The sequence below is a fragment of the Heliangelus exortis genome, chromosome 3, assembly GCF_036169615.1.
Source record: "Heliangelus exortis chromosome 3, bHelExo1.hap1, whole genome shotgun sequence".
NCBI lineage: Eukaryota > Metazoa > Chordata > Aves > Apodiformes > Trochilidae > Heliangelus > Heliangelus exortis.
The window spans coordinates 81,085,671-81,097,794 of record NC_092424.1 but is presented as its reverse complement, the minus strand read 5'-3'; the positions used below and the strand labels follow the sequence as shown (position 1 = coordinate 81,097,794).

General features: G+C 42.4%; 2 protein-coding genes across 12 annotated transcripts in view; one reads left to right on the top strand and one right to left on the bottom strand.

Moving 5' to 3' along the window:
* DOP1A (DOP1 leucine zipper like protein A) overlaps positions 1-1,583 on the top strand; it is a 61,288-nt gene extending 59,705 nt beyond the window's left edge. For 8 of the 9 annotated variants that reach the window (XM_071741470.1, XM_071741464.1, XM_071741471.1 and 5 more), the window contains one exon: positions 983-1,583. In XM_071741470.1, the coding sequence (XP_071597571.1) occupies positions 983-1,288 (306 nt within the window). In that variant the 3' untranslated portion in view covers positions 1,289-1,583. The remainder of the gene's footprint in view (positions 1-982) is intronic. The other variant, XM_071741472.1, reaches the window with a different exon arrangement.
* PGM3 (phosphoglucomutase 3) lies at positions 1,576-12,032 on the bottom strand. Of its 3 annotated transcripts, none has more exons than XM_071741475.1 (13): positions 11,951-12,032; positions 11,110-11,315; positions 10,294-10,478; positions 9,728-9,795; positions 9,281-9,414; positions 8,930-9,125; positions 6,966-7,123; positions 5,877-5,960; positions 5,072-5,170; positions 4,619-4,735; positions 3,881-4,003; positions 3,145-3,318; positions 1,576-2,544 (listed from the first exon to the last, which is right to left on the bottom strand). In XM_071741475.1, the coding sequence occupies exons 2-13, from the start codon at positions 11,311-11,313 to the stop codon at positions 2,458-2,460; spliced, it is 1,629 nt and encodes a 542-aa protein (XP_071597576.1). In that variant the 5' UTR covers positions 11,314-11,315; positions 11,951-12,032; the 3' UTR covers positions 1,576-2,457. The 3 variants fall into 3 exon arrangements, with proteins under 3 accessions (XP_071597576.1, XP_071597574.1, XP_071597575.1); XM_071741473.1 differs by having other exon boundaries at positions 11,759-11,982; XM_071741474.1 differs by lacking the exon at positions 11,951-12,032 and adding an exon at positions 11,774-11,934.
* Between the last annotated feature and the right edge of the window lie 92 nt (positions 12,033-12,124).

The window sequence follows — 12,124 nt, the reverse complement described above, 5'->3', positions numbered from 1 at the left end:
CTGCACTTCATGGTAGAAATTCTCCTGTAGGGGTTTGTCATTAACAGTCCAAGCAAGGTGTTTCTGGGTGTTTTCAGGGCTGATAGTACCTTACTGTCTACATTTGATTATGCTTTTTTGACTTGAAGAAAAAAAAAAAAGGAAGTAAGTGAAAAGTACCACGTAAGCAGCTGATTGCTAATGTTCATGTATTTTAGGATGCAGGTTTTTAAGGCAAGCCTAAACAGGGTTACAGCACTGTGTACTGATACTGCCTGTGAGCATCTACTTTAGCTAGTGGGGTTCCTGAAATTCTCTCCCTTGAAAGTGCCCCCCCCCCCCACCCCATGAAATGGAAGGTGCATAACTAAGGTCTTATGAGAATATGCAATGAGTAATTAAAACATCGTCCTCTGAGTACAACTTCAAGTGATTGCTCAGCCTTCAGGTGTTCTCTCTGATACTAAAAACAGCACTGCTGTTGTTCTTTCCCTGAAAACTCTGTGCTCTATCCTCAAAGTGAAAAGGTTTCATTTCTGTTTCAACTTCCTTTGGGATTTGCTGTCACTAACTGTGGCAGCAGGGTGAAATGTGAGTGTTATTAGAGACCAGCCTGCTTTGGAAAGCAGCACAAAACTTACCTGAGCAGCTGCAGGATGGGCCATGACCAAGTTGGGCTGCTGATGCTAGCCAGCAGGATGCTGCCCCAGGAGCAGCTCTGCAGGGCAGCAGGGCAGGCAGTGGGACAGCCCTGGGTTAAGGCAGTGGACTCAGATGCCCAGGGCAGTTTTCCCATTAGTGTCAGGAGCCAGCCTGTATGCTCCCTGCCACTGCTGCTGCCAAGTGTGGGGAGGGAAGGAGCAGGAGATCTGCTTCAGAATCTGCACCTCCAGCACATGTGTTGATGGAACAGATGTTTTTTGGAATATAGGAAAAAAAACTTGTCTGGACACTAGTCTTTTGGTTTTAGCTGTGCTTTTTCTGCTTTTTCTTGTATTTACAGAAAAACCCAGAGGAGGATGGCTCAGGGAAAACACTAAGTTGGGAACCAGGTCACTTGCTTTTAACCATCTACACTGTTCGCAGCATTGAGCAGCTTTTGCCTTTCTTCAATGTACTCAGCCAAGTTTTTAACAGCAAAGTCACAAGCAGAAGTGTTGGACACTCAGGGAGCCCTGTCCTTTATCCCAACTGTTTTCCAAGTAAAGACATAAAAATGGAGAACCTCAAGACCTTCTCCAGCAAAGCAAGACAAAAGATAGAAGAAATGGTCGAGAAGGATTTTCTTGAAGGCATCATAAAAACGTGAACCAAACTGGTACTACTCATCTTATATGTAGTGTAACTATTTAAATGAAACACTGTATCTTTCCCAGTTGTATAGTATTCTTTTCTTACTTTGTATGTAATGAAATACTTAATGTTCTATTTAAGTTAAAAACTTGTAAATAAGAGAAGTTCTGGATGTGGCCTGAATCAAGTTTAAATATTGGTGGCTCATATTGATTATGGTGCCTACTCTTTACAGTACATGTTTTGTTGTCTTGATTTCTGTCTTTAAATTCAAAAAAAAAAAAAAAAAATACAAGATGGACATTTTTTCACATTGTTTCCAGTTTATTTTTGTCATTTTATCATTGGAATTTGTGCTTTTTTAGCAATCTGGAAGATGCCATCATGCCAGGAGTTAATACAGGACTACAATGGAAAATACGTTTGTCAGAGGTAGATAACCTGAACTACAATAGGCAGAGGAGGATGCTGATTTGTTCAAAACATTGCAGCCCATTAGTGAGAGACACAGAAGACCAACTTGTCTCTTTCCCTTCTCCCTTAAAAGTGATTATAAGAAGTATTACTGGAGGTTGCCTTCCAAGCAATACTTTAATTTTACAGAAGAATCTGACGAGGATATTATTGTAATAATACGCTGTTATTTACAAATGCTCTTTGAGTATATTGTTTTGTCCTTGAACTGAGGTGAATTGAATCTCAAGACCAGAGACAGCCTCTGCCTTACACTGTTTGCCCACAGCTGATGCAGTTGCTGTGGGGAGGTGGGGATTCAGTCTCAGCAGCCCCGTGCTGTGCTGCAGCTACTGCGAGCACGGCCGCAACAAATGAGGCAAATGCCACTATCACAGTGGTGCTGAGGGTGTGGGAGTGAGACTTCAGGCACAACGTGACAATAACTGATGAAATAAGTTGGGTGGGAGCCAGAATTCCTTCTGGGCATGACCAGGCCTCTTAACTGTCAGTGAGTCACTCATTTCAGCCTCAGAAGTTGCAAGGGGAAAATATGGAGCAGCAAGAACATCTCATTCCAGCGGTAAATTGCTAACAGAGGTAAAGAATAAGCAGAATAATATTCCACTCAGTTCTGGTTAATCCTGGCTACTCTCAGGAGGGGTTGGATATGCCCACGCTAGTAAATGGTAAAGAAAGGAATAGTAAAAAAGTCATTAACTTTAACAGCAGTTATATAGGCTGGGGTGGTGCTCCTCTTCCACCAGCGAGGTGGTAAACAGCCAGGCTCACTTCATGGGCAAGGGCATCTGCATTCTCCTGTGGAATGTTTTAAAAGTTAGTTATGTTGGTGTCAGCATGAGAAGGTTAGAGCAAATATGCCATATTAAAGCAAGTGTTTTCTTGCAAATGCTGTATTTCCTATATTGCTGTGTCATCCTGAGGTATCTTCTGTCACTGTTGCCATGCTGGCAGGAAGAAGTGTACAGGCTCATGTGAAGGGCAGGAGAGCAGGACCACTATCATGCTGTTTTTTTCTGAACCTTAAGTTCACATGTAGACTAATTCTTAACAGCAGCCAAAGATTATTTTAGCTCTTAAAAAATCATGCAGTTATAGGCTACTTTGGTAGTTTTTTTAACCTTGAGTTCTCAGAAGGCTGATTTTTCCTTTCAAAATAATCTGATGTTATAACATTTAACTTTAAACAGTTAGAACATGAAACATCACCTTTACAAAAAAAAAAGAAAAATCTGAAGAGACTTCTTGTGATCACTAAGTCATCTTTTCCAATTTTAGCACCTGTTAAGTGCACTCAAGTGCCAAGCATGTAGAGGTGCTTCTCTGTCACCTAATGCTAAGCAGAAAGTTGTTTAACTTAAACAGCTGTATATGAAAGGGATATGTTTAAGCTCTGACCTGTGTGTCTGCTTCAGTGTATATTCTGACTACATCTTCTGTTCCTGATGGGCGGACAAATGCTCGTGACAATTTGTACTTCTTCACTAGTGCATCAATTTTCTCCTGCAGCCCTGGGGGTGTAACTGCACGCCTTTCTGCATCCATTGTGTCAATAACTCTCCTGTCTGCAACCTGCAGCAGCAGAAACAGCAGATTTATTTGTTTGCTGGAGCTGTGCGGATGAAAAATATCATAGGTAAGAAAGAAATAACTTCAGGTTTTGATGTGTTGCCCGAGTTCTGTTTGGGAGTTTCCCTGGTTTAATTACAAGAATTTAGGGTCCTTGCTTAGCCACTACCTCCCTGCATGTACTAAGCACATCCTGATAGGATTTAGCTGCTTGGTTTGGGAAAAGGGTCAGTTCTGAACATTCCTCCTTGGTCAGCCTCTGAACTGAATCAAAAAGTCAAAGAAATTCTAAGTTAAAATTTGAACAGTTTTGGTCAGGTTTTTCTATATAATATAATTGGCTATTATTTTGTCATTTGTATAAGTCATTTTTAGTTCAGACCAAGTGAAATTCTGCTCCTGCCTTTGGGTTGTTTCAGGGCTCATTTGGCCTACTTCTGCCCTTTAATGGGCTGGTTCAGCTTTAAAATAAAGCTTATATATTTTTATTTATATATATATTTATAATCAAGAGCTGCTCACAGCAGGAGCCCAAGGAACTGAGCTGAGCCATCCTGTAACTCACCTGAACTTTGAGCAGCCGATTGGGAAGGTCAGTGTAGATGGCATCCCACTGCTGCACAGTCAGACCTTTCAAAGCCAGGATTGCTTCAATAACCAACATGTCTGAGACAGCATCACCAACTGTCTGTTAACAGGAAGAGAAGGAACACCAGAGCAATCAGCAGTGAAGAAGCAAAAGCATGACTGAATCTGTAAGCTTTCACCCAGGAGTGTGAAAATGCAACCAGGCTGTTTGTGAGGGCAGTGCTGCCAATTTGTTTTTTCCTCCTTACCACACAGACCCCTGGAGCAAGGAATACAGCAGCATAGAGCTCTGCTAAGTGCTAGTCCTCACCTCTCCCAGGGAGGATTCACACCTCACCTTTGCTGTGGGGCAGGATGCTTAAAGCTGTGAATTAGGAAGAAAGTCTGTGCTGAGATGGAGCTCCAGGGCTGTGTTGACATGGACGCTGAAAAAAACCCCATCCTCCCATACCTCATAGGTCAGTGAAAAACATGAGATGGAAGATTACAACTTGCTATGTTCCCATGTTATCCCATTTCCTCTTTGAGTCCTGAAGCCAAAGAAAGGCTGCACCAGATAAAAGCATTCTGCATCCACTTCTAAGAAAGTATTACACCTTCCTAAAAAAGACCCTTCTGCCCTTTTCTTCGTGACACCAGCAGTCCCTGGCAGTGACCTGACAGGCACTCACAAACATGATTGACCACAGAGTGATTCATTTCTCTTGGTTGTTACCTGATTAATGAGATCAATCATGCTTTCTAGCACCTTTGCTGCTTCCTTTTTTTCACCATCTTTCTCCTCTTTTGCCAGTTGTCTTATTTTAGTTTCAGCAGCTTTACTAAATAATACCTAGAATAACAAGATGAAAGCTTATCAAGATCAGCCCTAAGATATGCACAGCAATGAGGCAAAAAAATTCTACAACTTAAGCCCAAATAGCCATCAATAATGTTTGCTACCATGAATTCCCATACCCATATAAAACAGAGGAGTTGATGGCAACTGATGTGATACCACTGATGTGATAATGATAGAAGGGGGGAAAAAGGCTGTTCTCAAAGTAAGAAAAGTCCTGTTTTAAGTATAAGCAGAGTAAAAAAAAAAAACCAAAAAACATTCTCCAGCTAACCCAGCTAAAATTTTGTACATATTGGCTGATCTTACACATTACTTGCTCATACTTACTGTACCGTGTCCATTTGCCTCAAAATACACACCAACATCAAACTCCTGGGCCTTGTGATGCAAGTGTTTCACTCCTGTTTTGACACAGTGCACAGGTACCTACAGCCCAAGGACATGCACAGGGTGTAAACAGCATCACAGACTTTCCACAGTAGACAGAAACTGCAGGGACAGTGCCAGGAACTGAGCCACCAACCCAGGTAGACTCACAAACTAACTTGTGCTTTGCAGCCACTGACTCCCCAGAGCTAAAATTAAATTGGGTTTATGCAGACCCAATTGAAAAAAAATCCATTTGAATGGAAACAAAGATTGATATAAGAATAATAAAAATAAAAATAAACCAAACAAAACCCCAAACCAAGAAAAAAATGCATTTTATGGCTTCTGGGAATATACCAGATTTCTATCCAAACTGGAAAAATACCATAGCTTGGTACTTGTAGTGAACATTTAACCTGCTGCAGAGTATGAAACAACCAGTGTTACAGTATCAATGAGCCTTCACTGACTCACTTTCTTGCAAAGACACGCAGTCCTCTACTTTTTCCAGAACTAAAAAGGTATTTTGTTTAGGAAAATCTGACTTAAACTTTTTCAGCTTCACTCAATTATCTCTCCTTCACCAAAAAGAATTTAGTTGCTATGCAGGTTTGAAAGAGTCATTTAGTTTAGCCCAGTTTAAATTTTCCTAGCAGTCATATTACAGAAGCATTTATTTTTAAAGTGAACAGATTTGTGGTAAACAACATTTGCAGAAAACGACCAGGACAAAGCATTAAAAAAAAAAAAAAAAAGAGAATACCTTCAGTGTTTCCTCAAGGTAGCGTGTTGAACTCCCATTGGCATATGCTGTTTGTACCACTGCCAACTTTAATGTCTGTCCCACCTGAGTAAACCAAGAAGAAAAGCAAAGTCTTTACTGTCTAACAGGCACACAGCCAAACAAGTAGCATAAATGAGAGAATAATCAGAATTATTAAAAATACATTCTCCTGCAGGCACTTAAAACTCCTGGGCATCACAGAAGGAACCAGCTCACAGAGAACTACTCAGTGTTTAAGACAACATGAATTCTGTTCAAGCCTTTTTGTATCACATTAGTTTGTGGTTGCCTTGAAGGAGCTCTCCAAGCTTAGCCTTTCCAACCCCCTTTTTTTCATATTCAGCAAGGCCACACAAGCAGAAAAGCCAAAGCTTCCAGTGCTAAGCAAGCAAAGGCTGGTGGCAAACACAAATTCTCCTCACTAGCCAGCTTCACTGCCACAGTGCAAGAAATGAGCTTGTCTCTAAGAAAAAGAACACAAAAAACCCCAAACCAAACCAAAACCAGGATACCTTGTGTAGGTCTAGTATCACAAATACCAAGTCTAGGAGGACTTCTGAACATGAAAAGCTTTCTCTCACTATTTCCTATGGGGAGAGGATGCTACTCAGCATATACAGTGGGTTTGGAATGATGACCTAGAAAGCTTGAGTGCCACAACAAAGTGGCAGTCATCAAGCAAATGGAATACTCAGCCTTCATAAAGCTTCACAGAAATGCTGAAGGAAGAACTGAACCACAAATTAATGAATAATTGATAAAAGATGCCAAACCAAAGAGAATTAAATATCAATACTATGTACACTGAAACTGGAAAAGTTCTCTTCCACTAGGAAAATGTTCCAAGACATAAATGCTCAGATTTTTATTTGGGGTGTGGAACTCACAGCCTTGTAAAAATAACATTTTGGCCATAGCAATGGGGTACAGGACTGATTTCTTTTTAAACTACGTTCACTATTGGTAGATGTGGAAAGACTGCATACATACAAATGAACACAGTTTTCTTATACTATTTTAGACTTTACAAATTAAAGTGTCAGCATTCATTTCAGATGTTAAAGTTACCTTGGCAAGAAGTTCTTTAAGGAAGATACTAATTAAAGTTGCTATTTTATCTCCATCAATTAGATGAAAATGTCCAGTTTCATCCTTATAGTAATAAACGATTCTATCTGCGTCGCCATCAAATGAGCAGCATCTCTCATTGGGCTTCAGGTCTAGCCCTAGTGCACACAGAGTTACAAAAGGGTAGAAAAAGATACAAAATGTTTAATTAGTCCTAGTGTGGATCTCATGCAATCTGCTCTGTGCAGACACAGGAAAAACCCTGCAACAGACTTTGCTTTTACTAAGAGACTTGCAACAGGGAAGTTGTATTGAATGGCAGCTGAAAAGTGCATGTTCAGATCAGTAACACAAATATGGAAAATGAAGGTTCTCTAAACTTCATTTACTGTGGTACATCTTCTACCCAGATTTGTAGGAAAATCAGTCCCAAAACTACTGTGTGAAGTCATGCCTCTTAAATTCTGGAAATAAGTGCTGAATGTCAGTCATGACGCAAACTTCAAAACCTTGCAGCCAAATAACACCCACCCCTGTTCTCACACACTGAAGTCACCACAGACCATACCCAGTCACACACATCTCCCACAGTCCAAGGCAAATCCCTTTCCCTTGCTGCCCAGGAGAGTGCCAGTGAGCCCAGGGTCCTGGCAGATACATGAGCAGGAGCCTGAAGCAGCAAGAGGCAGCTCCTGACCCCGGGTTGACATGGGGCACTCCCCCAGTTCTCCCTTTCCACTCCTCTGAGCAAGGCCACAGCATACTGTGAACCCCTGGGGTGTGGAGGCAATCCAGACTTGGGCACAGGAGAGCTCCAGAGACATCTCATCCACATTTCCACTGCATTTTATTGGTATAACACTGTTACATACTTCACCCTCCAAGATACATGGGGATTAACTATTTTCCCCTTGCATTAAAAATGTTTTTCTTCAGGAAATGTTACAGGCTTGTTTGATTTTATTCTGTTCCCACTAGACTGACCTGTATCTCCCCTTCCACACAGAAGACACATGTTGTTAGTGTAAGACAAGCATGCATCCCCATGACAGCAAAGCCACCACTGAAGTCCAATTACAACAGGAGGTGGCACACAAATCCTACCACTAAAAAAAACAGCCCCATCCCAATGCAACCATTACCAAGACTTCTAAGAGCTGCACAAAGAAAAGAAAAAACATAGGAGTGGATCTGCTGGCTATAAAATACCCCAAGGTGTACCTGCCTCGAAAACTTTCCAGGCTTAATGCCAATAAATAGCCAGGAAGCAGTCACCTCCTGACACAGCACTGCCACACAGAAATGAACTGCTCTTCCTTTAAGGTTCATCTCTTGCCTTTCTTTAGAGCGCTGCTCTCCTTAACCTCCAAGTCCATTTCTCAGAAACTGTAGCTGACCATTCCCCAGGATGATTTCAGAGGACAAATGTTCCACCAGGAACATTTTATTACACAAGCAGACAGGAACATTGCCCCAAATAACCAAATATCCAAGCTAGCCTGCTCCCCCAGTTCAGGGATTTTCTTTTATGCATTTTGCGGGAAACTGGTTGAAATAATAATTTTCTCACAGGTTTGTGTCTGCTGTCATTAGCCTGTTAATTACTCCAGCTCTTCCTCAGGAACCTGAAAAAGTGTCTACAACTCCAGCCCACAATGCAAATTTTTCCTGATAGCACAAAGGGAAGTAAAGTAAATAACAGCAAGCCAGTCCTGACTGGTCTTTGGACTCTATCAGCTCAACATTTGGACTGGGTTGTCAAATTTATTACAGACAATCAGAGATACACTACACTCCTCCAAACAATGTAAATTATCATATATTAGGGACATGCCAGATCCCTCTTTCCATTGTGCCAGCAGACTAATTCATGCAGTCACTTAGTATGACACAGGGAGCTCACTCACCTGAAGATGATACATCATTGCTAGATGGTAAAAGGATGCAAATCACTGACTACATACCTCTAGGTGGTTTCTGGTGAACTTTCACAAAATCTGCACCACAGAAGTGGTTGAGTTTCTCTTTGGTTCCATCATTATACAGGTGAATTAGCACCTCCTTTGGAAAGTAGGGCTCCATTTCTGACAGTTTCAGGGCTCCAATTCCATTGGCACAGTCAATCTTCAGGTGTCTCCGACTGTCTCCAGAGCTGGGAGACTTAGCACAGAGGGAGAAAGGGCAAAATGAACTCACAGCCCTAGTGAAACCACACCATAGGCATGCTGAATTCAAAACTTCTGACCAAACAGGCTAAGAAACAGAATATACTAATTTTGTACATTTGCATGGAGAATACAACATCCAGTATTCACCTGTTTGATCAGTTCTGTAAAAGCTTTGGATAGTTTTTCATAATAACCCTCCAGTGTTGCTTTTCCATACTGCCCTTGGGTGTTTTGACAGCAGACCAAGTAATGTAGCTGTGGTGTTGTCACCAGACCATAATCTAGCATAAAACAGAAGACCCAATCATCAGAAATCAAATACTAAATTAATTCCTCCTTAGAAGCAGTAAAATATTTGCTATGCTAAAATAAACAAACAAATACAGTGCAGGAAACCCACATGAAATTTTTCAAGTCCTGTTAGGAAAAGACAAACACCCTTGCCCTGCATTGAAGCCATACATCTACCCTGAAAGAAGATCATTACAAGCAAAAATGGAAACAGTGTCTGGGCTACTGGTTTAGGTCTACACAATAGAGTGACATTCACATAAAAACTTGAAATCAGACTAGAATTGCAAAAGGTTAACCTACCATGGTACTGACCACCTAGAACAGAGATCCCATCTATTACTGACTGTGACAGTTTCTCACTGCTTGGCCTGAAAAACAACAAATACAACTGATAACCTTTGCAGAAGACATTCATGTAGGTAAATAGGAATGAAGAACACGTGGAGGAAGATTGTACAAGCTTCCTGCCAGTAGACTTAGATTCAATAAGAAGAAATTCCAACCTTTTTCTATTGTAAGCACCTCTCAATAAAGAAATACAAAGGCCACCAAAGGCAAATCAACTGCTAAACACACGTGGACATCACACAGTGCCCTCAATAAAAGCCCAAACTCCCCACAAAACATCCTGTTAAAAAACAGTGCTAAGAAGTTCTCATCACTACCAGAGAGGATAATATAGGAACAACATTGTAAAGTTTGGGTTTTTTTCTATAATAATAAATTGACAGGTAGCAGAGTGGGCATTAAAAAAAACCCCAAACAACATAATCTGGCTGTGGAGGGATAAACATCCAAAAGCATCCATGAACAAAACATTGTCACTTTCATAAAAGCAGCATAAATCTACAGCATTTTGTATTTACCTGGTGTCTCTGCCAACAAAAACTGAAGCATCTTTGCGCTGGTCCACTGCTGCTCTTTGGCAGATCTCAGTTATTACTTTCTGTAATTCTTGCTCCTCTGCATTTGCTAGTTGTGTGGCATACTCTTCCCAGGAAGGATGCAGCATTTCACCAAGAGGATCAACCAGCTTTACCCCATTATCTTCCTTAGAAGGAAAAAAACCAAGCCTTGAGATAGTCAGTCTGAAAGTGGGAAGCTAAATAAAATATCTTTGAAGACAGATAACACATGGTTCAACCACAAGGCTTCTTTAAATGTGGAGCATTTCTGGGAAGCAATGGTTCAGCTGTTTATTTAAACCTTCAACAAGTCAAAACAAGGTAATGTAACCAGCACATAAAGTAACTGACCTTTTGCCCCATATATTTTTGTATCAAGCTAATTTGACATTAAAATGACATAACAGGAGACTCTAATAACTTGGAATGCTCCACAGCAGCAGAAGTCTAAATGTCTAATTTGTAACTCCTGCATCTCTTTATTTTTGAAACTTGTAGATTTTGGTCAAAAGATTCTCCCTTCTCAAGAGTACCCCTAGCTTGTCAGTGTAACAAATTGCCTACGTTACAGAATTTCCACCCAAGAGAAAACAACACTTGTGTGTAGAGGGAAAAAGAACTTCAAAAGTGCTGGACACCAGGCAGGCCAAACATTTGCTTTTTAGCAGGTCCAAGTGCCTTCAGGATTTGATCTCTGGATACCATGAAGAGCTTCGATGCCCCCAGACTGACCACATCTACTTTCTTATTTAAAAAAAAAAAATAGGCTGTTCTTACTTCAGGATTGTGAGAAGCTGTAACCATGACACCTATAGTTGATACCAGGGCTTTGGACCTGAGCACTGCCAGCAAGCCCATGCGGAACATGATGTGATCGAGCTGTTCAGCCCTGGTGCGAAATCCAGCAGTGCCATACTGCAGAGTCAGCCCTGCAGGCTTGGGGTGCAGTGCTGAGTATTTTTTAAGGGCTTCAAAATCCATTCCTAGAGAAGGAAGTAACACAGATGCAGGTGAGACAAGTCAGACAATTCATTTCACTTTAATTAATTTGGAAGCCCACGGAGATATTAAGCTACTGGTATCAAATCCTTTAGTGGGACTGTGAAGGGGGGCAATCCATGGCAGAGCCTCTCCCTTCCCAGCACGGCACTAGATAAAGGGAATTCGACAAGATTTCACCAGATCCCGAGGGGATAACACGGTTTAGGTGAGGAGAGCCACGATTCTTTAGAATCCAGGGATGCTACCAAAGTTATTGCAAGGCTCTGGCCATTTCTCACTGTAACATTGGCCACTCGGTGCACTCGGCCACAACTCCGCGTATTAACTTCGGAGCTCCCAAGCAGCCTCTCCTCCCCCTCCGAGCCCTCGCAGCCGCAGGGACACAACCCCCCAGCAGTGTCCCCTGGGGGGATCCCCGCCACACCTCAGCCACCTGAACCTCAGAACCACCGTTGGGCCGGGAAGGACCGGACAACCGGGCGCGCAAGCTGCTCCAACAACCGCTTCCCTGCGCGGTTGAGGGTCTCTCGGGGACCACCCAGCACCGCTCCCGGGACCGACTCCTGCGGGACCCCAGACCGTCACCCCACGCTCCCCGCCACAGCCACTCGCTCACCGCCACGCTCCCCTTCCGGAGACGCCGTGGCCCCGCCCCCACGCCACGTCCAACCAATGGCAGCGCGGTGGGCGGGCACAAACCAGCCACGCCCACTTCTCAATCAGAGGCCGGGGCGGGGACGGCCCCATCCCCGCCCTCCCGCGGAAACCCAGCGGTGACGTCAGAGTGACG

Bases quoted from the DNA above. Each gene is read 5' to 3' on its own strand.
- PGM3 (XM_071741475.1), bottom strand. From the start codon at position 11,313: ATGGATTTTGAAGCCCTTAAAAAATACTCAGCACTGCACCCCAAGCCT. The intron at 7,124-8,929 runs GTATGTAGTCAG...TGTGTGCACTAG, and splicing joins TCACCAGAAACCACCTAGAG to GGCTAGACCTGAAGCCCAAT. The intron at 2,545-3,144 runs GTCAGAGCTTAA...AACATTCCACAG, and splicing joins ACACTGAAGCAGACACACAG to GAGAATGCAGATGCCCTTGC.